At 36.4% G+C, this 23,649-nt stretch overlaps 1 protein-coding gene across 6 annotated transcripts in view; it reads right to left on the bottom strand.

The window, feature by feature from the left end:
- Positions 1-8,296: 8,296 nt before the first annotated feature.
- The window catches only part of MCPH1 (microcephalin 1), a 124,268-nt gene continuing 108,915 nt past the window's right edge, over positions 8,297-23,649 (bottom strand). For all 6 annotated transcript variants that reach the window (XM_072926437.1, XM_030267327.4, XM_030267334.4 and 3 more), the window contains 2 exons: positions 10,404-10,641; positions 8,297-8,557 (listed from right to left, as the gene is read on the bottom strand). In XM_072926437.1, coding sequence (XP_072782538.1) covers positions 8,508-8,557; positions 10,404-10,641 — 288 coding nt within the window. In that variant the 3' untranslated portion in view covers positions 8,297-8,507. The remainder of the gene's footprint in view (positions 8,558-10,403; positions 10,642-23,649) is intronic.

The raw sequence follows: 23,649 nt of genomic DNA, 5'->3' as shown, positions 1-23,649 counted from the left end.
TGGATAGACAGGGCCTGTGCTGATTCAGTTCTAATACAGCCCTTTCCCCTTATTAAGGAGACCACAGGCCAGGGATGAAGAACCTCTGACCCTCTGTGGTGCAGCAGAAATGAAGTATGGAAATAAAGCTTCTCTCTGAATTTTCTGACTTGTAAAATGTAGCTATCAGCTTTCAGGTATTCAGTTAGCTAAATCATGGGCAATAATATTGACACAGAGATCACTTGTGAAGAGGCAAATACTAATGCTTTCCTTGTGCAGGTCATGCAAAAGAGCACAGCTCTGCAAGTTAAAAACAAACATTGCTTCTAGGTACCCATATTGATATTCTGCAGAAAGAGTTTATTAAGTCTGTAAACATAGCTGGATTCAGTGGCTCATTGTACAGATTATCTCAATATCAAACCCACAGCAAAGCAGTGTTTTACGTCACTGACTACCAGTAATAGCAATGCAGAAGCAGAGGTGTTGAGTTTAAATGTCAGCCATGACCTGAAGCTCTCAGCATTTTCCCACACTCGATTTGCTACATCCAGTTTTCCTGAGAGACCCCTGTATTTGTACTTTCCTTGTATAACTCGGGATTGAACATTTATACACCATTTTTTTCCTTGTGTTGGGAGCTGGAAGTCTATCTTAAGAATATTTCATCTTACTAGGGAGTAAAGTAGCATTTCTTAATAAATTTCTGGTTATACAGAGTCCAGCTGCTAAGAAAGAAAAGAAAAAAAAAAAGACCACAGATATGAGTAAATTTTATTAGTTACAACAGAACAGAGCACTTGTTCCTACTTTGAAAAAAGTGAAGATTTTCTTACCTCAGTAACTGAAGTTAGTTCTGTCAAAAATACGAACGCAAAAAGTTACCAAGTTGAAATCAAGTATGGCTTTGGTTATTTACTGATAAGTTCACATTCTAAAACTATTCTTTAATTAATTGGAAAGAATTCTGATATTATTTTAGATATAAACAGTAGTGGAATACAAGACACAGAGAGGGTTGGCAACTGTCCTGGTTGTCCTTGTAAGTGAGCAAGCTCTCCCACTCACTGCATGCCACAAAGAAATGGCATCTGTGCCAGGAAAGTAGGCAGAGCTGACCACTTTGCTACTCATTTCTTATGGTTATGTACTCATTTCATATGTGGTCCATGAAAAGAGACAGGTTTGTGCTACTGATACTGGAAGCATAGTCTTTCAGAAGTGGAGGGAGAATATAAAAAGAAGGAGGAAACCCCTTATTTGGTGCAGCAGTGGTGGGGCCACAAAGTTGGATTGCTACGATTATTTGGATGCAGACTTTCACTTCCAGGGTTTCACTTCCAGGATGCAGGGTTTCACTTCCAGGAAAAATGATGGTTAATTAGGATGGGTATTAAGGTTCAGCCTACATACACTTTTTCAGGTTGTGACTATGACAGTCACAACTGAAGCTGTAGCAGACTTCAGTGTCACTAATTTCCTTGAACTGTTGCAGCCATAGATGTAACACACATCTTCTCTGTTGCCCTGACTGGATGTAGTGGGCCATCATCAGGATGTTGTCTCTCTGCAGTATTGCAAACCACTGTAGATCATCATACCCACCACTTCCAGCTAGTTTTGGAAGGTGCATCTTGTATTACTGCCTGGCAGCAAAAAGGCCAGGAAGCACCTGGAATTGGTGCCATCAAGACTGAGGGAGTCACCATGCCATTCAGCAAGATTGTCCTGCCTCCAACAATTCCCCCCTCAGTTGTTTTTACATCCATATAAACTTTTAACATCCACAAAGTACCACAGCTTGATTCTATGTGGTGTGAAGAGCAACACTGCCCTCTTGGCCATCTCTTCTGAAGGCGAGAATTTCCCAGTTTATGCAATAATTTCTCATACAGAGGACACTTTGTAGGTTTGACTTTACTACCCCTCTCTGAACCTTCTCCAATGTCCTGTATCTGTTTAAACCCAAGGGAGAACAGAACTGAATACCTGTGTGCTTGCAATTGCAAAGGAAGATGCTGCTAGTTGGCAGGAAGAAAAGTAGCTTTCTTGAATTCAATGGGCAGTCACCTTTTGGATTACTTAGGCCTTTAGCTCTCTAACTTAGGCAGGAGACAAAGCTTCCTGAGATACAAACCTCTCTTCATTAATGATATAATCTCTTGGAAAACTTCAGTTGGATATTCAGACAATCTTTATTAGAAGTCTTTGTGCTCCTGCTGTCTTTGTGCCTACCTACACTTTTAACTCAAATGCTCTAAATTGCATAGGTAGTAAACGTAGTGGTACAAGTAACCCTCATAAAGGGTGAACTTCAGTGAACTGAAGACCTGGGTACAAGGCCCTTGTTAGGTGGGCAGATCAAGGCTCAGATCTCCCACGAGTGCTGTAGCTTCATACTGTGTGTGTAGCTCACTATTGGTGGTCTAGGTATACAAAGGATTCCAAATGGGAAGGCAGAAGTGATCTGTTTCTGTAACAGAGGGGCTGGGATACTGTGCAAGATTGTATTGCTTAGAGACTATGGGTTTCTGTCTCTCATACAACATACTTAAAATGTAATATATATGAAATATCACTGACATCAAGGAAAAAGAGAGGACAAGAAGGCACAGAAGGAGAAGAGGCTGGATAAAATCAGGGCAAAGTGAATCTCAAGTTCTGTAACTTCAAATTATTTTATTTGCAGCTGTGCCCTGTAATAGCTTCTATATAGGTCATCAAAATATGTTCAGCATCCCTGCACTTAAGGACATTCTTCTCTTCATCAAGTAGGATACTGAGTGTAGCTGGGAATAAAATAACAGTGTTGATTCCCAGACTAGAGAACTCTGCTTTTAGCGTCATTTTTTTATTCAAGCCTGTGTTGCCTGGGCAATGTCAGAGAAAATATAAATCCTCTTCTGTAGGAGGAAATGCTCTTCCTCTAACTTCTAAAATGCTTATCTTTGTGTACAGCTGAAATATGATGAAGCATATGTCCAAAAAAGCATATTCCCAAGTCAGCATTTCAAGTGGGTGTGAATTTCAAGTTATTCATAAATATTCAGTCATTGGTGGGGAGGAGGAGGAGCACCAGATTTCTTTAAGTGTACATTAAAAGTGGCAAAGGGACCAGCCAGGCTCTTCACAGAGGTCAAGTATCTGCAAGCTTTTAGCAGGGTTCCCAAGTATCTCGATTTTCATATGAATTGACACATTAGGCTGTAATCAGAGCAGGTCCATATTTGTTGATTTCTTGAACTAAAACCTTTGCCCTCCCCACAAATGTTAAGATCAAAAATCCTTAGCTTGTTCAGCTTAATATTTAAGAAGTATAATGCAGAATTTTGGATATTGGTTTCGTTTTATCCACAATGTGTTGCACAGAACATTTAAAGTAATGAAAATTTCCATACTGCATGCATAAAAATAATCTTGGATTTAGGCTTATCTCTAGATCCATGGGACTATTTACTTAGCAAAACTTCCCCTGAGCAAATTTCAGTTTGAGTGAATGAGCTGGAATGCTTCACTCCAGAACAGAAAATCTGGAAAATTGTTTTTCTTTACCTCTCCCCATACTTATATCGAAGTCTAACTTGTATCCAAGTCTAACTTGTATCCAACAACTGAAAATGCAATTTAGAGATGAGATCATCTCCTTAACAGTTCTCAATCATGAAGCTATCTCCTCCTGCAATTTTTAAAGTAGATTTCTTTAATTATTTAAAGTTTTGAAAAAGCAGGGTCCTAAAAGAGATTTATGTACTTCAAAAAGTAACCACTTGCAGAAGAGTTTCCAAGTTTCAGCTTCAGCTGCCATATCACATTCATGTCACATCAATAATATTGTGAAACCACCTCCCTTTGCACGCCCTCCTAAAGACCTGGTTTTCTCTCTTAAAAACTCCGAGTGTATAGCTCCATAACATCTGTGATGAAGAAGGAAAAAACAATCCCCAAGCAAAGCCTAAACATGTCTGGACTGGTGGTACCAATCCTTTCACCAATTCACACGTAGCTGCACCTTTTTTTTTTTTTTTTCCTTTAAACAAATCTCTAAAACAATGTGAACGGCATTGTGGGCACTGATAAATCCCCTTGGAAGATAAACACCCCGTAGCAGTTTTGCCTCTAGTGATAGCTCAGGTGCCTTCCAGAGAGCAGATGCTACAAGGCAAACAACACAAGCTGGCACGGAAGAGGTCACAGGAAGGTTCAGCCAGAGTGAGCCCGAGATTGCCAGGAGTGAGGAAGGTGAGGAGGTGCTGGCAGCTGGGAGGGCTGTGCCTCCAGCACTGTGTCACACATCCAAGGAAACGTGCAGTCCTGCATCACACCTGGCTGCTACTTAACACCTCGGTCCTGCACAGCAGCCTGAGCCACTCCTGGGTGATTAGAGGCTGGTTCACATCTGTATCAACAGAAGGAAAATCCTGCTTTGCGAGATCCCAGCAAAAAAGCTCTCAGCAGACACCTGTGCTGATAACAGTGGTTATTTTTTTACCACTGACAGTTTTTATCAGCTGCTGCATGATGCTGTAGTACAGGTGATACTCTTCCAGAGCCTGCTGCTTGGTTCTGTCATGCAAAGAGGTAATTTTGAAATAAAGTAATAAAAGGAGATCAGAAATTAAACCCTGTTTATTACAACAGGACCACAGCCATTTGGTTTTATTTTATTAGAACTGTCATTAAAGACTGCTGGCACTGACAGAGGCTTGTTAATACTTTTCAGCTTTCAGTGTGAGCAAATATTTAATTTTTTATTGTAGTTATGGGTTTCTTTGGAAGAAAAAACAACTAGTTTAATCAGTTTTCTAGATGTTGCTACTGGTATATATCTCAACTTTAAGCTTTGTAGGTATTAGAAACACTGCTCCACACAGCTACAGCACCTGCCCAGAAAGACTAATTTAGAGCACCTTTGCCTCACAGTCCCTAAGGTTTCACCAAAAAAAAAAAAAAAAAAAAAAAAAAGTGTGTGCTGGCAGCTTCCTAGCACTGAATGTGCTGATAACACTTCAGCACATAATGAATGCAGTTGTGCAAAATTATATTCTATACAGATCAATTAATATAACCCAAGTTTATTTCAGTGGAACTATAAACAGATGATCAAGTGATGAAATAGTTTTTATCAGTTATTTTTATTTAAAAAGGAACAATCTCCAAAACGTTGACCATATTTGAGTCAGGAAGATATCCAGAAACATAAAACCAGCTCAGCAAATCTGTAGTTTAGTAAGTCACTGCCAGATGGTTCATATACTGGGATCACTGTGAATATTTAGAGACTTTTTACTGTATTGATATACTTACCAAAAACGCAGTTACAATCTAAAACTGATTACAAAAACAGAGAAAGGGGCAAAAGAGACATAACATCCACCTACCTCACTGGCACTCTTCTTTCAAACACATCCTGGGAAATCTCACATTATTAGTCACTGAAACTAAGAAAGTTTTTTAGATCCTAAGCCATTTTTTATGGATATATGGTTTGAAGAGGACACCAATTTTGCTTCCATTCTGACACAGCTTGAGCAACATATTCTTCAAGGCCATTGCCTGTGTTTGTCCTCAGTGTTTGTGTATTTGCCAATATGAGTCCCAACTAAATTACACCAAGTGTGGTAAAAGCTCTTCTTATCTCTGGAAGAGGAAGGGTGGGAGGGATATTGGTATGTGCACCCAACTGGTACTACCTTCAGCACTAATAAAAGTAAAATAAGTTAAAATGTGCTAGGAGTTAAACCACATTTACAAATTAGCGCAGCTAATGTGACTCTCACAGAGGAATAATATTTATTTTGACTTTCCAATATATTTTGGTTTAATCAGATTCCTAATCAAATTAAGCTATCTTAGAAAGACCTTTAATCGTACTGATGGGATTGAGCTAGAGAGCCTTTAGCAGGGGAGCAGAAGCTCTCTGAGGAGGAGACACGGCAGCTATGCTGAGTCATTTTCACAAATGAATGGCAAAAGTATTCTTGCAGGATGAAAAAGGTAAGATTAAGACAACTTCTCCTGCACAAAAAAGATGTTCAAAAAAGCAAAAAACAAAACAAAACAGAAAGCAAGCAATAAAGGAAATTAGTAAACATAGATCTTCCCAAGAAGGAGATCCAGTACCTGTCTGCAGAGGAGAGAGCACACAGCTGTGCTGTGGCAGAATGTTCCCTGACCACTGCACATTGCAAAGATCTCAGAACTCAAAACTACTCATGAATCACTGATGCTTCTTGGTGCTGGGTGTACTCTTAAAAAGCAATCAATCAGGGTGGACAGCAGTCCTATTGCCCAGAATGTGGGACCAGAATTTGGAATTCAATTTCCTGCTGGCTATATCTGCCTGTCTACTACAAATTCTGCAAGAGCCTATAGATAGGGATTTCTATCAACCATAGAATTTAAGGTGGAATCATCTGAATTGGCAGATTGTTTTGTTGGAAACCTTTTAGTTTAGGATAAAAGGGTATTAGACTTTTCACTGTCAAGTCTGTTACATGTGTGGCTAATAAAGACCAACAAGATGATCCAAGAATTTACAACTTAAATAGCTGAGACTAATCTTAAGAAGATTTATGAGAAAGCTGATTTGGAGTGCTATATTCTATAAATTAACAGTGACAGATTTTTATGGGTAGTACACTTAGGAAATGGCTAAAAAATAAAACCAGGAGGTTGTTATAGTCAAAGTAAAGCAGTATAATTCAAACAAATGATTCTGCTATGTACTGGCAACCATATGTTCACATGCCACAATGTATGTAAGTATTTTTATTTTACTCTATAATACTTGGCAACTACCTTCTTAATAAGGGGGCTCATAAGGTCAAGGCTGAATAGTGGTAACATATTATCAGTGCTCTGCACTGAACAAGTAAATAGTTTTGATGATAAAGTGTACATTTTGTAGACAGACATGATTACCAAATTTTGTATCAAACATAACAGTTTTTATATCAAACATACTTCTCCTACTTTTTTCTTTCCACTGTTAAAAATTTGAATATCAGAAAACTAAGCAAAGAAAAGTCCTCAGCAAATTAGATTTTTTAGTTTACACATCAAATCCAGCTATGTAACACTTGAAAATGAGGTCTTAGCCTTTTGAGTTACAGGTGCTTAGCATTTCAGAAAATAAAATCAGTTTAATTTTCCATAGAAGAATCATAATGTGGACCTTTCCATTATATGTATATTTAACATTTTACCGAGCAACTGTACAAATGCAATTTGTACCTGAAACAGCCTGTCACCCACAGATACTGCTGAACTTGTTTTGAAGAAAAAGATTGTATAATCCTTGTTTGCAGAACTTTTATATTCAAATCTCTTCAAAATCCCAAGAATTAGAACAATGCAATAGAATGGCAATGTAAAAATAACATAAAAATCAACCATTATACTTTGATTTTTCATAATATTAACTCAAAATAATATTTTTTTTTTGTACAGGGCTTGCATTTTCTTACACTGAGGGAACTCTGAGGGGAACATTGAGTTTGGAAAGTGTGAGTTATGAGCTGCCTTCAAATTACTTGATAACATTACTCTGACATTATGCATCATGTTGATATCTGGTACTTGGAAGTCTTTAAAGAAACTTGTACATTTATAGATAACAGATGCTATGCAACATATTTTACATAGAAACTTCACTTTGTACCTGCTAAAAACAAATCTACAGATTAAAGAGGAATTTAACATGTGAGACATTTGCATACATTTTGCAGGAATACCTAAAGGATTTCATAGTATGTTCCCTTTTCAATAGATTTTAGTATTTGAATGATGTGCTGTCTTAATGCATTTAACTCAGAGTCAGTAACTGTTGTTTCAGCCTAGGTGTAAGGTAGACACATTTTGAGAGTCAATTAAAGGCATTGAAATAAAACAATATCTTAACTACATATCTGAGCATAATTACTGAGTTTCACTTACTTTTGAAAACTCAGTTTAGAAGTGCAAGATTACACCAGCGGGTGTGAGTTGAGCACCATGGGCAACCTTATCCTTTTACCAGTGAAATGCATTTAGCAATGGTGGTGAAGATGTGGCAACAATAGCCCTACAGGTGTGTGCAGAGGCACTTGGACTAAAGAACCAACAGGATTCCTGCATCTGCCCTGGGATCACAGCTCCCGCTGACTGCACCAGACCCAGCTCAGGCACACTCACCCATGCTGAGTGCACATCTTTTACTGCACTGCAACATGACTGACCTTGCTTGAACACTAGAAGATTCCACTCCCTCCCAGTGAATAATTCCTTCAGATTTTAGTTCCAAAGGTCTTCAACAAACAAACAAAAGGAAGATGACTTTTATTAGGGAAATACTTTATTTCAAAATATAAAAATTTCACAAGATGAACACTTGCACAAATCTTAAAAATACAGTAATTGATCCTCTGTACTTATAAGTCTGTAACTTGCATTTTCTCCAAAATTTCCTTCACAGCTTATTTTTTTGTCGAATCCAAGTTAGGCGTGTTTCGTTACAACCATATGGAAACTCTTGAGTTAGCTCACATCTAAAAAATGTAGTTTTCCATAGGACATATTGTATATTGAGTGATTGAATCTAAAAATAAATAAAAAACACCCCAGGATTATTTAAAATAAAATGCAAAAGAAACAGATGATAAAGCAACAATGTACTTCAGAGCAGATTCTAGTATAAAGCAGTTTGGTGGTGCTTAGAACCCAGAGAGAGAAAATAAATGCAAACAGTCAAATGATAATAGTGCAAGCACTTACCATTTACTTAAAATTTAAAAATTATTGAGCTATGTGCTTTTTGTTCTGGTCAACCTTAAGTGAATTAATTGGCAGCTGGTATTAATAGCAGAGAGCAGATAGCCACAAACCAACTGGATTGCAACAGCTGAGTGTGAAAGTTTAGAAACACCTTCAGATCTGATTTATTTGATTAAGACAGCAATTTATAGGTGACACTGCTCATACTATTATGCACACAGAGGCTGAGAAAGGGGCAGAGCTTCAAAGCTCTATATAATTCCTTTAAAGCATTGTACAGAAATACTTTTTTCAGAGATTGTATGATTCATCAAAATGAATTAAAACCCATTAACTGGAGTGTGACCATGCCTTGTGAGCAGGATCAAGTGATTAGAAATCAGACTGCAAAAATGAACTGAGAAATCTGTAAACAGCACAAAATATTTAGAATCTTATTTGTTAGCAGCTGGATATGCAATTCCTTCAGTCCACTGATGGGCTGAAGGTGGCCTGTGCAGCTGCAGGGAGCTCATGAGACCTGGGATAAGGCAGACCTCCATGAGACCAGTACAAGAGTGGGACACATAAATCACACACTGCTTTAGATCATTGCATTTGTCCATCTGGCACTACTATTAGAAACTTTTGTGTTCAGTTTACTCTTATTTTTAGTCCTGCACAAACCTCTGGTTTCACCACCCACTCTTTTTTTTTTTTTTTTTTTTTTTTTTTTTTTTTACACTTGCTCTCTAAGTCTTCCTGGAAACTGGAGAAAGGTACAATAAACAATGCTACCTTCTTACACCTCTCTCACCAATCTTCACAATTTTATCTTATACTTTAAGTAAGTATGACATAAAATGTGCATTTAGAGAGTATTTTTCCCTCATGGCTCACTTTTCCTTTCTTCTTTAATGGTATTGTCATTCAAGTTTTAAGTCATTATGATCTGACAGCATTTGAGGTCAAGAGATTAGGACTTGATTGGCTACTGTCACATAACATCAACTCCTGTAGTACATTTATTGCTAGGGAATGAGTGACACACTTTCTGGAGAAGCTTGACAGAGCATATGACATAAATTAAAGCTTACTTTTTCTAAATAAGGTCCCTTTTTGGAAAATACTTGTGCTGAAAACAGAGTCTATGAGAATGGGTTGCAAATGAGTTGGAAAAATGATAGACTAAGAACTCAGAAACATAACAGCAGGTGTTAAAAAGAAACTTTTTGCAAGTGAAATGGAGACTGCAAAAATTGTCTTTCTGATGTACCATACAGCATTCAGGAAAATTTATCAGAGGGTGCCAGTCACCTATTTCAGTATTACTATGCCAACTTACACCAGTTAAAACTACATCTAAAGTTGAAATATATGCTTTTTCTGAAAGCAATTCTCATATAGGCATTTTCCCATAATTTATTTAATTTGCTCTAAATTAAACCATCATACAAAAGTTAAATTTGAAAATATTTGGATGATATTTGTCCTAGGAAAGATTAAAATGGTGAGTACCAGGACCATCTTAGCTGTAAGAGAAAGATCTCACCATAAAGACAACTTTCCTGAAAATCTAGCAGTAGCAGTTGGTTCAATTTTCTTCCCTTCATAACCTCAGTTTAGTGATTGATAACTTTTAAAATACTTATTCTACAATATTTTATATAAGTTGAAATTTGGTGTCTTACCTAATACCCATTTTTCTGATAAAGATATTATTTCCCGGTACTTCTTTCCTGGTTTTTTTCCTATACAGATTTTTGCCTGACGTAAGGCTTTACATATTTTCCCTCCTGCCAGCTGTATAAGTTCAATTAGCTGATTGCAGGGGGGCTGACTGGTAGGAGATACAAACATGACAGGCTGGTTTGAAAAGAGATTCTGCTGGTATTTTCCTGTTGATAGATGACGCTGAAGCCTGCAGATCTGTATTTGAGGAAACAAGAAAATTAATTCACCAATGTGTTACATTTCCACTCAAAGTAATCCTTGTTCTTCATAATTCAGAAAAAAAAAATATTAGTATGAACTTTACTATTTCAGGTGTTATCAGAAATTCTTGGGTAAAATTTATGAAGAATTTGCTCTACTTGATCAATACAATTCCCAAACCAGATTTTAAGATTATTTTGTTATAGGTCAGATGTTTTACCTATAAAGCTTCTTAAAGCACTTGACAATATTATTTTTCACCATAGTCTTACATTCTTACGTTTATAACACTGGCCATCACACAGAAATCTTAAAGGATATTATAAATAATTATAATATTGCAGCACAGACAGAAACCATGATAGACTTTATAATATATAATGCTCGTCAGTTTGTACTGGGGAGTTTACAAACATAGCTACCTCCGAGTTTAAACTTTAGGACCTCTTTTCCCCTCCTGTGCTCCACAGAAACAAACTGTATTTTCACTCAGATGTATGAAGTAACACAAATGTACCAGCATTCAGAGTGAAACATTTACTATAAACCCTTTTGTGTCCACAAAACCAAAATAAGTTCTCTGTGAATGCTGTGAGCTTGTAACATTTGATCACTATAGCAAAAACCTGCTTGATCTATATAAGGCAAATTTTCTTCCCAGTATATACCTTGCAGAACAGTGTTGTAGCAATTAAAGCCATCTCCTTTAGCTGTAATATGCATAAAAGCAGTGCTATAGCAAGTGTAAACACCATGGTATGCAAAATAAAGTTTTCATACAAAAATTTTAAAAAAAGGTTGTATTTCTTATTGTGAGGTTGCCATTGACCTGCCAGAGCATTGTAGGTTATAGATCTGATTTTGTATTGCTTGTAAAAGTTTGAAAAATTTACAATGAGACTGGAGTTAATTGCAAGATGAGAACAAAATTAAATGTTTCATATCATGTGATGCTTGGAAATTTTTATATAGATGACAACATGAGCATGTAGGAAAGGTCATTTTGCATATATTTGGTTTATGAGACATCTGAATATAGCATGTGAGAAGGTGACATCTGAGTAAAACTGTAGCATGTGAGAAGATGTAACTGGAACAGTGGAAAAAATTAGCTGTTGAGTGGATTCCTTCCACCCCACACATAAACATGCTGTGAAACTATAGGCACTTAAAAATCTAATGTGATAATGTATGTGCTTGGCAGATGTGCAGCCAAAGTAAGAATCTCCACCTGATTTGCAGGGGTTTATAAAGCCAAATGGTTCTATGGCATGTTCACAGATAAAAATCCAAAGTGCCTTAGCACTTCTGATCAATGACTAGAAGAAGACCATGCAAGTCTGACACCCATGGTAACATGAGGCTTCAGCTCAGTGGCTCTGCTGTTCTGGGACATGTCAATCCAATTCAACCTGAATTTTGAGATTTCCTCCACCAATAAATAATTCAGCTTTCTCAGATTGTTATTTTCCTTGGTTGCTCTCCTAAGAATAAAATTAGGTTGATTCTTTGCTTTCTGAATTCACTAAGGTGTAGAGACAGTGACTACTACAGATGAAGCAGATGAAAAAGACTCAAACACAACCCAAGAAATACCCTATATTTTCTATTCCTTTGTAAACTTAGGTTTAGAAATCACATATCACACCTAATCCTCCCACACAGCTGCTAAGTAATTTTGTTGGTCACAGTATCATTGCAGAGTTATATTGCAGACTTTGGAGGACCCAAACTTATTGAATATATCTGATGGCCCTTCCTGCCCCCGATGCCTTGCAGGTGCAGATCTGGATTTGGACTCAGTGGAGTATTTCCTACCTCCATCTGAGCAGGACACTCTTCTAGGAGTGTCTGTCTACTGGGCATCTTGGCATCAACAAAAACAGAAAATTAATAATTATACTGTTTTAATACATGATATCAGATTTGGAATTCTCTAAGAGAACTATTTGTGATCGGTCTTGTCAGGCTTAGAGGCCATGATCACCGTCTTGAAAGGAGACTGGGTCAGGAACATAAGCCACTTTGCAATCTGTGAAGTACAGAGCAGTGTGATGTTGGTATTACTAGGACTGCAATCATCAATCTTAATTTAAAAACTGTGCAATTGTGAAACTATGAAAGTGCTTGTTGTAAGCACTTTCAACAAATTAAAGTATGCACTATAGTGAAAAATAACAGTCTCTTTGTATCAACCTCATAACAGCCTCATGACAAATGTAATGTCATCTTAGTTCATTTGACACTGTGCTCTTTGGAATTATTGGCACAAATTACATGCAACTGATAGAAAAAAGACAATTCCAAAGGGAGTATAGTGCTAGTTTATCCAATAGATTAGATTTAACTAAAGACAAAAGTCCCACTGGTTTTGTCAATCTGAAAGTCTAAGATTTTAAAGATAAAAATTATTAGAATTAATAAGTTTTTCTCTTAAGAAGACAGTAGGACTTGTGTTAGACAGAAGACACCAAATATAAATTGTTGCAATCTGCTGTTTTCTGCATATTTTAGGGAATATTATTTTAAAGGGCTTATTGTATTCCTGCTCCCTAAAAAAATTCCCCTGAAAGGATTTATTTGCTGCCATTGTAATGAAAACTCATTTGTATGATACATCTTCCTATAGAAACAGCTGTTGAATGAAATTAATATTAAAGTAAATGTGTGCATAGCTAATCATAAAATCAGGAAACCCAAATTTTAAGGATCTAACAGCACTCACCTCAGCTCATGTCCACAATTAGCATGCTTTATTCATGCATTTGGTACATAGTAGGAGCACCCAGAGAAGGGAAATGCTGCTGTGCTATAGAGCAGGTTTTTTTAAACTGCGTTTACAATTCCATCTGGGTTCATTACCAGTGCATTTGAGAGGAGCACAGGGTAAGAACACAGCACTTCCCGGTGGTAGCAACAAAGGAAGGGTTCAACATGGACTGTCATCTCTGCAATTCCTTTGTCTGGAGTACCACCACCACCACCTTCCCAATCAGCTGTGCCTGGATTTGCTCAAGCACACTGGATCCATTCACAGGCCACAGAGAGGCAAAAAATGACAGCGTTTACATTCAGAGCTCAGAGAGGAGTCTAGAAGGTTAACTTTGCTCTCTGGCCCACTGGCCTGAAAGCTCCACTGCTGGCCAGCTCTGAAGGGCAGCCAGCTGACCACACAGGCTTTGGCAGGGGGATGAGAGGGCACAATCAAGCTCTTACCCCTGAATTGACTCAGCTGCCTTTGCAACATCAAAGCCTTTGTGACACACCAGGGGTGCTCCCAGTCCTTTGAAACCATACCCATTTCACCCAAACTTTTACAAATAAATAAATAATTCCTTAGCAGAGGCCAAGCCTGGGAAAATATCAGATCCCAAAAGCAACTATTTCCACAAATTGTGGATCTATAAGTCAGTAGTTATGGTTGCAGCTGTGTTAGTGCCTATTAGACAGCACTGATTTTCATTTCCAATGGTATTCTTTAGCAGATGAACACTAAAACAAAGCATTATTAACCCATCTATTTAATATTTTGGTAAGACTGTAACCATAATTCTCATCCTTTCACTATCTGGATGAATGGCAGGAAGACACCTTTTACATGCATACATTTCTCATAAATGTACCATTAATGTACGTGTTTGTTTGAACCTAAGTTTTAAATGGAAAAAAAAATTACTGCTGACAGAAGTAAAACTTAAGGAGAATGTATAACAAATAAATAAAGTCTTTCTTTGTTAAAAAGCAACAAAACTTCACCAACTATTGTCCTTCCTGTAACTCATTTTCAATCCCCCCAAGCCAAAAGAGCATATAGTATAAAAACTCCTAAACTTGGTAGTTTTGTCTAGGACTGTATGAGAATACCTGCTGCTGGGCAAGGTGCCAGAACAAACACAAAACTCCATAAACTCCAGAGGAGACAGCTATCAAATGCTACAAAGATATTATCTCTGAATAATACCTAAATTCATGCAATATGTAAGAAAATAAATATTTTGAATGTACATTGAAATTTTTAAGCACCGACATGGCTAATTTCCTATATACAGCACTCAATTTTCAGTGTCCAATTTTCGGAAGATAGCACATGAAGAAATGTGCAGCCTAATTTACTATTAGAATAATAATATTTCACAAAAATATTAAGAGTATGGTTATGATTTATTACAATTAATAAAAATTGTATTTGTAGCCTAGAATGATAATGTGAAGCACTGGCTTCAAAATGGCTACACATAATGTAGGCATCTTTAATGATTACACGTCTGAAAATTTGTGCATGCACTGCACAATCAATGTATACATTATTAATCTTCATTCTTCATTTCAATTATTGACTATTGATAAATAAATCTTAAAAAACCCTTTATGATTTATTTCATAATTAATATTTGAGCATTTAATATAGTATTTATGAAAACATGGAAAGCTGTAATGTCTTGGTTATTGTTACTTGCAAAAATAATGAATATATTCTATTACATACAAACAGCAGAAAAGAAAATTGCAGACACAAATTTTAAGAGAGATTGTATATTTTATGGTTTATATCTACCTAAAGGCTGATTATTATTTCATTTTAAACTGATGATCAAAAATTGATTTATTGCTCATTTTCAGTAAAAAGAAAACTGACTGTTGAAGTGTTAAGGATTAGATTACTACTCTGCAAATATTAAATGACAAAACCCCTACAAAACTGATGAACACCAAACCCCACAGGCTTTATGCTTTGAAAATGTACAAATTTAACAATAAAATACATATAAAATAGCATATTAATTTAATATAGTTTAGTGGTGTTGCTGGAGGAATATTGAGCTCTAAGATTTTAATATTCACATTATTTCAGTATGGATCAATATACTGTCTAAGTAAGATTTACATTTTCAGTTGCTATAATTCTTTATGAAGCCCTTGTGAGGAACAAAATCACAATTATAATGCTGTTAGGAATCATTACACTTGCATGGTGATATGCATTTTTGGACTGTCATTTAGTAAAAATTTAAAAGAAAAACACATATGTGGAGCCCCATGTACACAGACATCAAGAGCTTACATCCACACAAGTGAACCACCAGCCTGCTTCTGATGAAAAGGAGAAAATTGCAGTGTGCAGACTTCTGAAAGTACAGTTATCCTGCAGTGAGGAATTTGCAGAATCTAAAGGACCCTACAGGGATCAAGAAGTGATTTGTGTTAACAATGCAGTGCTGCTGCAAGACAAAGAAGAAATGCTTTTTTTTTTTATCTTTCTAAATATCAGGTTTAATAGGATAGAAGCAACTAATTAAGCAGCAACTCTATTTTTGTAGGAAAAACATGTGCCATAAATTTTCAACTTAAATTAAAAGTTCATAATTTTAGTTTGTTGGGGTTTTTTACTATTTTAGCACTTGGCTGAGTTTTTTTTAACATATTAGTAATACTAAAATTGAAATAGTATTCACTAAAAGCTTTAAAAATTACATTGAAATGCTGCACTAGAAAAAGAAATTGGTGCTGTCTGGCATGAAAAGAGCATGTTAACATCTGCACACAACTTCTTGCAGCAAGCAGTTTCACAAAAAAGTTGATTCTCAGCTTGGTGTTAATGGCACACCACACTGATGCAGGATCCCAACTTGTTCTGGATGTAGTGCCATCCTGTTATCTCAACAGCACCCAAACCTCCTCATTCCACTCTTGGGCACGATGTGCATTTGTTATTGCTAGTGATGTTTTTCATTCTCAGAGCAAAACTCAACTTGCAACATTCATGAAATATAAGTTAATTACAAATACTGCGTCTTTATCTCTGACTGTTTATTGAAACAATGCTTTCTCATTGGTTATTGATATCCTTTGGCTGAAACAGAAGCTCCCTGTCTGTCAAGACTTCAGACAGCCAGAAGTGAGAAAAATTGAATACTTTGTAAGACTACATCAGCCCCCCAGCACATGCACACACACGGACACTGTGTACAGGCAAACAGGCCATCGGTTGCTGCAGTAGGAAACCTGGTGCTCTGAGCCAGGAGCCAGACATGGAAGAGGATAGAGTAGAACATTTGGTCCAAAAAAAGGAAATTTTAGGGTCTGGTCTTGGAAAATAAAAAGGAAAGCAAAAGGAGAAATAGCATACAGTTAAGACTGTATTATCTGCAAAGTTTTTCAAAACAGTTTCTTCCCCTTCTCTGATACTCCTTCACATAAGAGTTTCCTGGCCAAGGCGAGGGTGAAGCAAGAGCACTTGAATCCAGACAATTTAGTTGATATTGTTTCTTTCTACTGCATTTTGGCAGACAACCCTGCTTCTCTCAAATCCCACAGACTGATAAGAAAAGTTAATGTCACCAATTTATTCTCTGAAAGACTGAGTCCCAGTGGGAACACTGTATGAAAATGTTTGGCAAATAAATCTACTGTTTGGCGGATATTCAAAATTATACTGGAAGATGTCTGAACCATTTTTTTCTGGCATAGCAAATTTTTGCAGGAAAAGAAAAAAATAACTTATTTTTAGTTTAATTTCCTTGTTTTCCAGAGATAGAACTATTTTTAAAAACTACATAATTCAGTGTAATCAACTATAAATTAATAAAAAATCAGGGTAATGCATTATCTTTTCCCTTTTGAGAATAACTATGAGTTGCAAATCAAAGAGCTGTATTTACAATATATATATAATTTTAAAACACTCTGATAATATTGTAAGATAGGGCCACTTTACTATAATTACTTGCTTAGAACTTCAAAAATATTTGAAATAAATATATTTGCATTTGGCTTCAACACAAACAAAGTATTTTTGAAATTAAAAATCCTTTAATTACAAATTAGCTAACTAAGAAATGATTTTTCAGGACTAGAAATTTAAACTTTTCTTCTGAAATACATGAAAACTTGTCCTTCCATTTCATCTTATTTCAAGAGAACTCAAGTGACTATCAGGCAGTGATAAGAATACAAATTGCAATCGCACATTTATATCAAAATTCTGCAAATTATAATTGGGAAGGGTTTTCCGCACCAGGACATCCATAAAGCAGCCCTGTTCCATTCCCCATGCCAAAGTGGTGTATGAGTGTGGCACATGAACCCCTGAGCCCTGCACCACTGGCGTATCATGGGGGTTACATGTACTACATGTGACAAGCCCCCAAGAATCCCTGTAAAATTTAAAGATAGAAATCTTCCACCTCCATACACAATCTAGTCCAATGCTTATCTTCTCTCCAAGTTAGAAAGCTTTCCTTAATGATATAACCTAAATAGCCTCTGATGCATTTTCAGCCCATTATTTCTTGTCCTAGTGCCAAGCACATGGAGAACAATTTCTTCTTTTCCTCTTTGCAACAACCTTTAAATATTTGAAGGCAGTTATCATGTCTCCACTCTGTCGTCTCTAGACTAAACAAACACAGTTCTTCAGTCTTTGCGCTGGGGTCATATTTTGTAGACCTCTGATAGTTTTGTTACTCTACTCTGGATTTTTGCCAATGGATCCCACATCTTTCCAGAAGAGCAGTGCCCAAAACTAGACATGGTATTCCAGCTCAGACCTCACCACTGCTCTCTGCACACTGCAAACAATTCATGTGTCTTATGCTTAGCATTCCTGTTAACACATCCTTGAATGCCTGCTTCTTTTATCGGAGTATGACAGAGGTTACATATATGGGTTCAGATCCTCTAAAATACTGAGTTGCTCTTTGGGCAGAAATATCGCTTTGTCACTATGCAGGTGATTATTTCTCTGCGTTTGCACTTGTCTTTACTGAACTCCATCATACTTCTGACCATTTCTTCTGTCTCTCAAGGTTAATTCCAATCTGTTGTATCTTAGTCCTGATGGCAGCTAAGCACCACAAAGCCACTTGCTTCCTCATTCTGAGGGATGTTGGGAGGGAGGGAATTCGCAAGGGTGAAAGTGAGAAAACTCATGAGGTGAGATGAAGACAGTTTAGTAATTAACTGACAGAGTGCATCTCTAGTTCTACCAGAAAAAAAAAAAATTATAGAAATTTAGGTCATGATTAATCAGACTTTACAGCCTGGTAGCTTAGCAGAAGCATAGATAAGAGTATATGGATGCAATAGTTGTACATTTTATGCCAATGGTTCCCACATGTCCTGGTGTAGTGCCCTCATTATGTTTATGACAAAGAGCTTATGTGAGCATTTATGGATCTTCTATGCAGGCGATCTAAGTGAGAAATATTGAATCTGCCATTTTATATCTGGCATTATTGGTAGGACTCTACCAAACACAGTTTGTAGACTCATGCAAGTCCATATGTCTCAAAAACAAGAAAATAAGAACAGTAAGTTTCTTACCTTAATTCAACTGACAGTTGAACAAAAGCATCCAAACCAAGAAAATCTTAGCCTCCAAATAATTTGATTTATACAACCAGCCATGACTTTAAAAAGTACGTAATATATAGATGGACCTGTTTTTCCTCACATCTGACAAAGATCTGTTCTTGATGGATCTATCCTTGCAGAACCTTTGGCAAAATGATACTTACATTCTTACTGGTTTAGTTTAATGCAGTTTTGAAACAAATCTGTTGGTAATTCCCATGAAGTGTACTTTAAGTTTTCACTGTGGAGCAGCCATCAGGGCACAGACTGTACTCCATTTGTGTGGAATACACTCAGAAGATGGGCTTGATTCAGAGGAGCAGGCTGGAATGAGCCCGGAGCCTGAAGTGTGTGTGGTGTGCATGGTGCTGTCCTCACTCACTCACGCATTCTGCAGATCCCTTTCCAGTTACCTGGATCACTAGACACAGGCACCAGAGAGCATGGAGTCACTTCTGGCAGATGTAATGGGGTGGTGATATAGGTATGGGATGCTTCTTTCAAATGGAATTATTAACTGCACAAAAGTAATGACCTCAGCTAAACGTGGGCTATCTTTTAACAGCTGCAACTTGCCCATATTGGTATCTCATTGTTCATTCTCATACAAGAAGAAGGAAGATCAGTTGCATTTTGGCATTTATTCCCTCAAATACAACCATTTACCCATATTTCATATAAGGTCTCCTCTGGGTTTACTGAACTCTCCCAACCCACATAAGGGAAATTGTTGGCTTTTTGTTTTAAGCAAACCAGAGCATGAGACCAGTATGTTATTAATTTCAGCAGAGTAGCTTAAGGAATGAAGTGTTAATGAAGTAAATAGCAATGTTTAATCATATGGGAGTAAACACATCTGCATTTTCACAGACTGAAAGAATACATTTCCAGATAACTATATTTCAGTGATGAAAGACCACACTGAAACAGAAATTCCATGAGCTAATAACATGCTGCACTTAATGGAGGGCAACTTGATACTCCCCATGGTTAAATACTACAAATGATGAAGACACAAGGCATGGAAGCTCAGTATTTGCATTAAAGAAAAAAAATCCAAAATGATAAGCTCATTTCAACTACCTTAGGCTTTTCAGATATTGGATCATTTTGGACAGTCCACATTTTTTTTTTTTTTTTTTTAATCAGCACAGGATATTGTGCAGTGAGTTTCAAGAATGACATTTGTTTTGCTGGCTTAGGGAAGTGGGGAATCCTTCCATTTGCCTTTAACAGTAAATGATAAATCCAGTGCTGTCAACAGATTTGCTATACCTGGCAATGTGCAGATGAATAATACTTCAATAAATAAAAGAGTTTTCTATTCCAGTAATAACAAAGTGAGTAATCTTGTTGAAAGGAAAAGCCTGGCAAATGTGAAGGGTTACACAGATGCTCCCAAATGGCTCATTCCCCAAACAGTTGTATGAACCCATAATAAATGCAATCTTAACATTTAAAATAATTTTTAGTTTTATCTTTAAAATATGAAAATGTGAGTCCTGTTGCTGTGTCTCAGCAGACTGAATTGTTTTACATGAAGACAGACTACATTCTTCTCTCTACTCTTCAGTTTTAGCAGAATGCCATTGCAATACCCAGCAGTAACTCAGTGTGTGCCAAACATGAATATTTTTAAGCGTCATTTGAGTTTTAGAGGCTACAGTAAGTGATGGGAACACAATCGTCTTGGGAATCTACAAATAACTTTAGAAAAGCTCATAAATCTGGCTTTCATGTTTAGGTTTTCAACAGCTTTATGAAATATGTCAAAGCTTGAACACAGAGAGTTCATTTTCCTTCAAATTTCTGAGGATTGACTTCTCAATCTTTTTTGATATGCTGCAGAGAAACAAATAAAAAGGACTTCGCTTTAAAAACTTAGGCATCAGCAAATTAGTTTTTTTAAAAGTTGCTTTCTTATTTTAATTTTTTTTTGTATCAACAGAGGAAAAACTAAGTAGGGCAGCCTAAAGTATTCTCTCATCAAAGCAACCACAAAATGTTTCTGTTTAGCACACAATATATTGCAACATACCAAACAAAATATGAACAAAAATGTGATGTATAATTAAAAGGTCTTTTCCTTAAATTGTTTAAAAAAGATTCATCATAATGACTAAGCACAACAGAAACCTGGAGAGCTGCATTCAGAAGTCCCATGCAAACTCTACTTAGAGGGAAACACATGCATTACAGAGACAATTAGCAGGGAATTCTTGGTTTTTAAAATATGAACTAGAGATTCAGTTGAAATTACATCAAAGTTCAACAGCAAAAATCTTTAAAATTGTCTGAGAAATGGCTCACAAAAATGAGCCCACTCAAAGAGATTACCTGGCATCACCCATGGTGCAACTGCTGTGGAATGCTGCCCACTGCAAAACTAGACCTGATTTAGGCTGCTTTCAGAAACTCCCAAAAGAACTGCTATCAAGATTACCTCTGGTCTATAACTTCCCTGAGTAGTACTCCTTGGCAGGAATACTTTTTAATGTGTAATAACATCTCCTCTTCACGTAATCTATGTCACAAATTGGAAGATCCCATAGGAAGAATGGAAAGCAGAGACATTTAATCCTCCAGCACTAAAAGTAGCAAGTGGAGTTGCCAGCACACACAGAGCAAAAAAACCAAAACCCTAGGTGTTCAAATATTTGACGAGGTGAGTTTTATCAATTATGATTTAAAATAACAATTACTCAAGAAAAGTTTTTTGAAGAGGACCACTTTCTTAATAGGTGTTAAACAAAAGACATTACTAATGATTTCTAGTTGAAGATTATTTTCATGAATGATTGTACTTTTTAGCATTACAATAATATAAGAACTTTGACTATATCGTGACAGCAAGCTGGGACTGTCTTCTGTATAACTGAGGAAGAAATATTTATGTTGTGAATGCAGAGTAAGTTTAAAGCTATAGTTGGTAGGGTAATGGTCGAGTACCTGACACTACATTTATTGTCTTTGCTCTTATTTCTCAAGTTAAGGACAAGCATTTGAAAAGGATTTTTTTTAATAAAGCGAAAAAAATGAATTCACAAACCACAGTCGTAAGCTGTGCATGGTAACAAATGATGCTTTTCTAAAAGTAACCAATTCCATTACCTATCTGAGGAATCTACACTTGTGAACTTGTGAGCTAATACACCAAACACATTTGCAGCAAATCACCTCACTGTTTTCGTCTAAAAGTCTACAGGAGGCAGAGCAGACACTGTGTCAGGAACCTGATCAAATGCTAGAGGAAAACAGAAGTCTAACATGTTGTTGCTGCAAACAAGAAATTTGAAACATAAACCTTATTTGGAATACAATCTTATTCCTGATTAGGATTTCAGATGCATTTGGGATTTCAACATGTAATAACATTTCTGCTTTTTTTCCTTTTTTTTATGACTTATTTCTGATTTAACTTTTTTTTTCAGTGACAAAGATAATAGAACAATATTAATTCCATGTATTTGATATTTGCATTTGGTCTTGCAGGAACTCTCTTAATGAAGATAAAATAAAAGTATGACACTAAAGGTGAAGCTATTGAAGTGGTAATCTAAAATCAATTCACGAAAAAGTCCACTTCTTTTTACTGAAAATCATATCTTCTAAAAACCATTAAAAAAAAATCTTGTAAATTCCATATGGAATTTGGGTTTGCTTTAAATTTGAGCTTGCTAGTTATGACACAATTAAATACGGAGAACTAGGCAGACTTATTATGGTAGTGGACTTTCAGTGACTTCTCATGCTAGCTGGGCGAAGTTTGTAGGGTCAAACTCCTGACCCTGTCCTCCTTTCTGAGTTCCTTTCCTATATTCCTGCTGTTCTTTGTCTAAGAATGGTGCCCAATTGAGTGTCTACTACTTTCTAGTCTATCTGGATTTTACCTGAAGTGCTTTAGCTTTAGTGAAGGCAGAAAGCCTTTTCAAGAGGCTGTCATTGCATATGCAGGCAGTTGCAATTTGAAAACCAAAGGATACTCAACAAGTACTGTCCATGAGCAACTGGTTTTTGAGCTTAAATGAAAGGTAAATACCCTAAAGCACAAACAGTCACAGTTTTCAAGAAAATAACTAGTAGTGATTTTCTAGTCGCACATCTGGATATCTTAGATAAAATACAAATGCTCAGTGCTTCTCTCCTGCAAACTAGTTTTCTAGTAAATGTATGTAAATAAATATTTATCATATCTGGCTCTGCCCCTGTCCATAATTACCACTAAAATCCATGGGAATAAGGTGGGTGTATCAGGAACACAGCTTTAGTCCTCTAATAATGTAAACTCTCATGAAGGTAACTTTGCTTGCACACATACTATATTAAAGTATATACACTAAGAGAACGAGGAAAAATAATATAATCTAGCTAGTCCTACATAAGGAAAAAGTTTAAAAATGTCCTGCATACTCATGTGTGTATTTTTATTTTAAAATTCTATTAATTTTAAAATTGAGGAACTAGCATGATATTTCTAATACTACCCATGGAATATATTTTTAAAATGACATTACTGATTAAACTGTAATGCATTTGTCCTTATGCTGTGGACTGATACTGGGAGAGATATAAAGCCATCATTGCTCAGACTGTTAATGGAGGCAAGAACTCACTGCACAGCACTGGAATACTGGGGTTAAACAGAGAAAT

The sequence above is a fragment of the Taeniopygia guttata genome, chromosome 3, assembly GCF_048771995.1.
Source record: "Taeniopygia guttata chromosome 3, bTaeGut7.mat, whole genome shotgun sequence".
NCBI classification, from domain to species: Eukaryota; Metazoa; Chordata; class Aves; order Passeriformes; family Estrildidae; genus Taeniopygia; species Taeniopygia guttata.
Note: the sequence above shows the minus strand (reverse complement) of the source record. Positions and strands in the feature narration are given on the sequence as shown.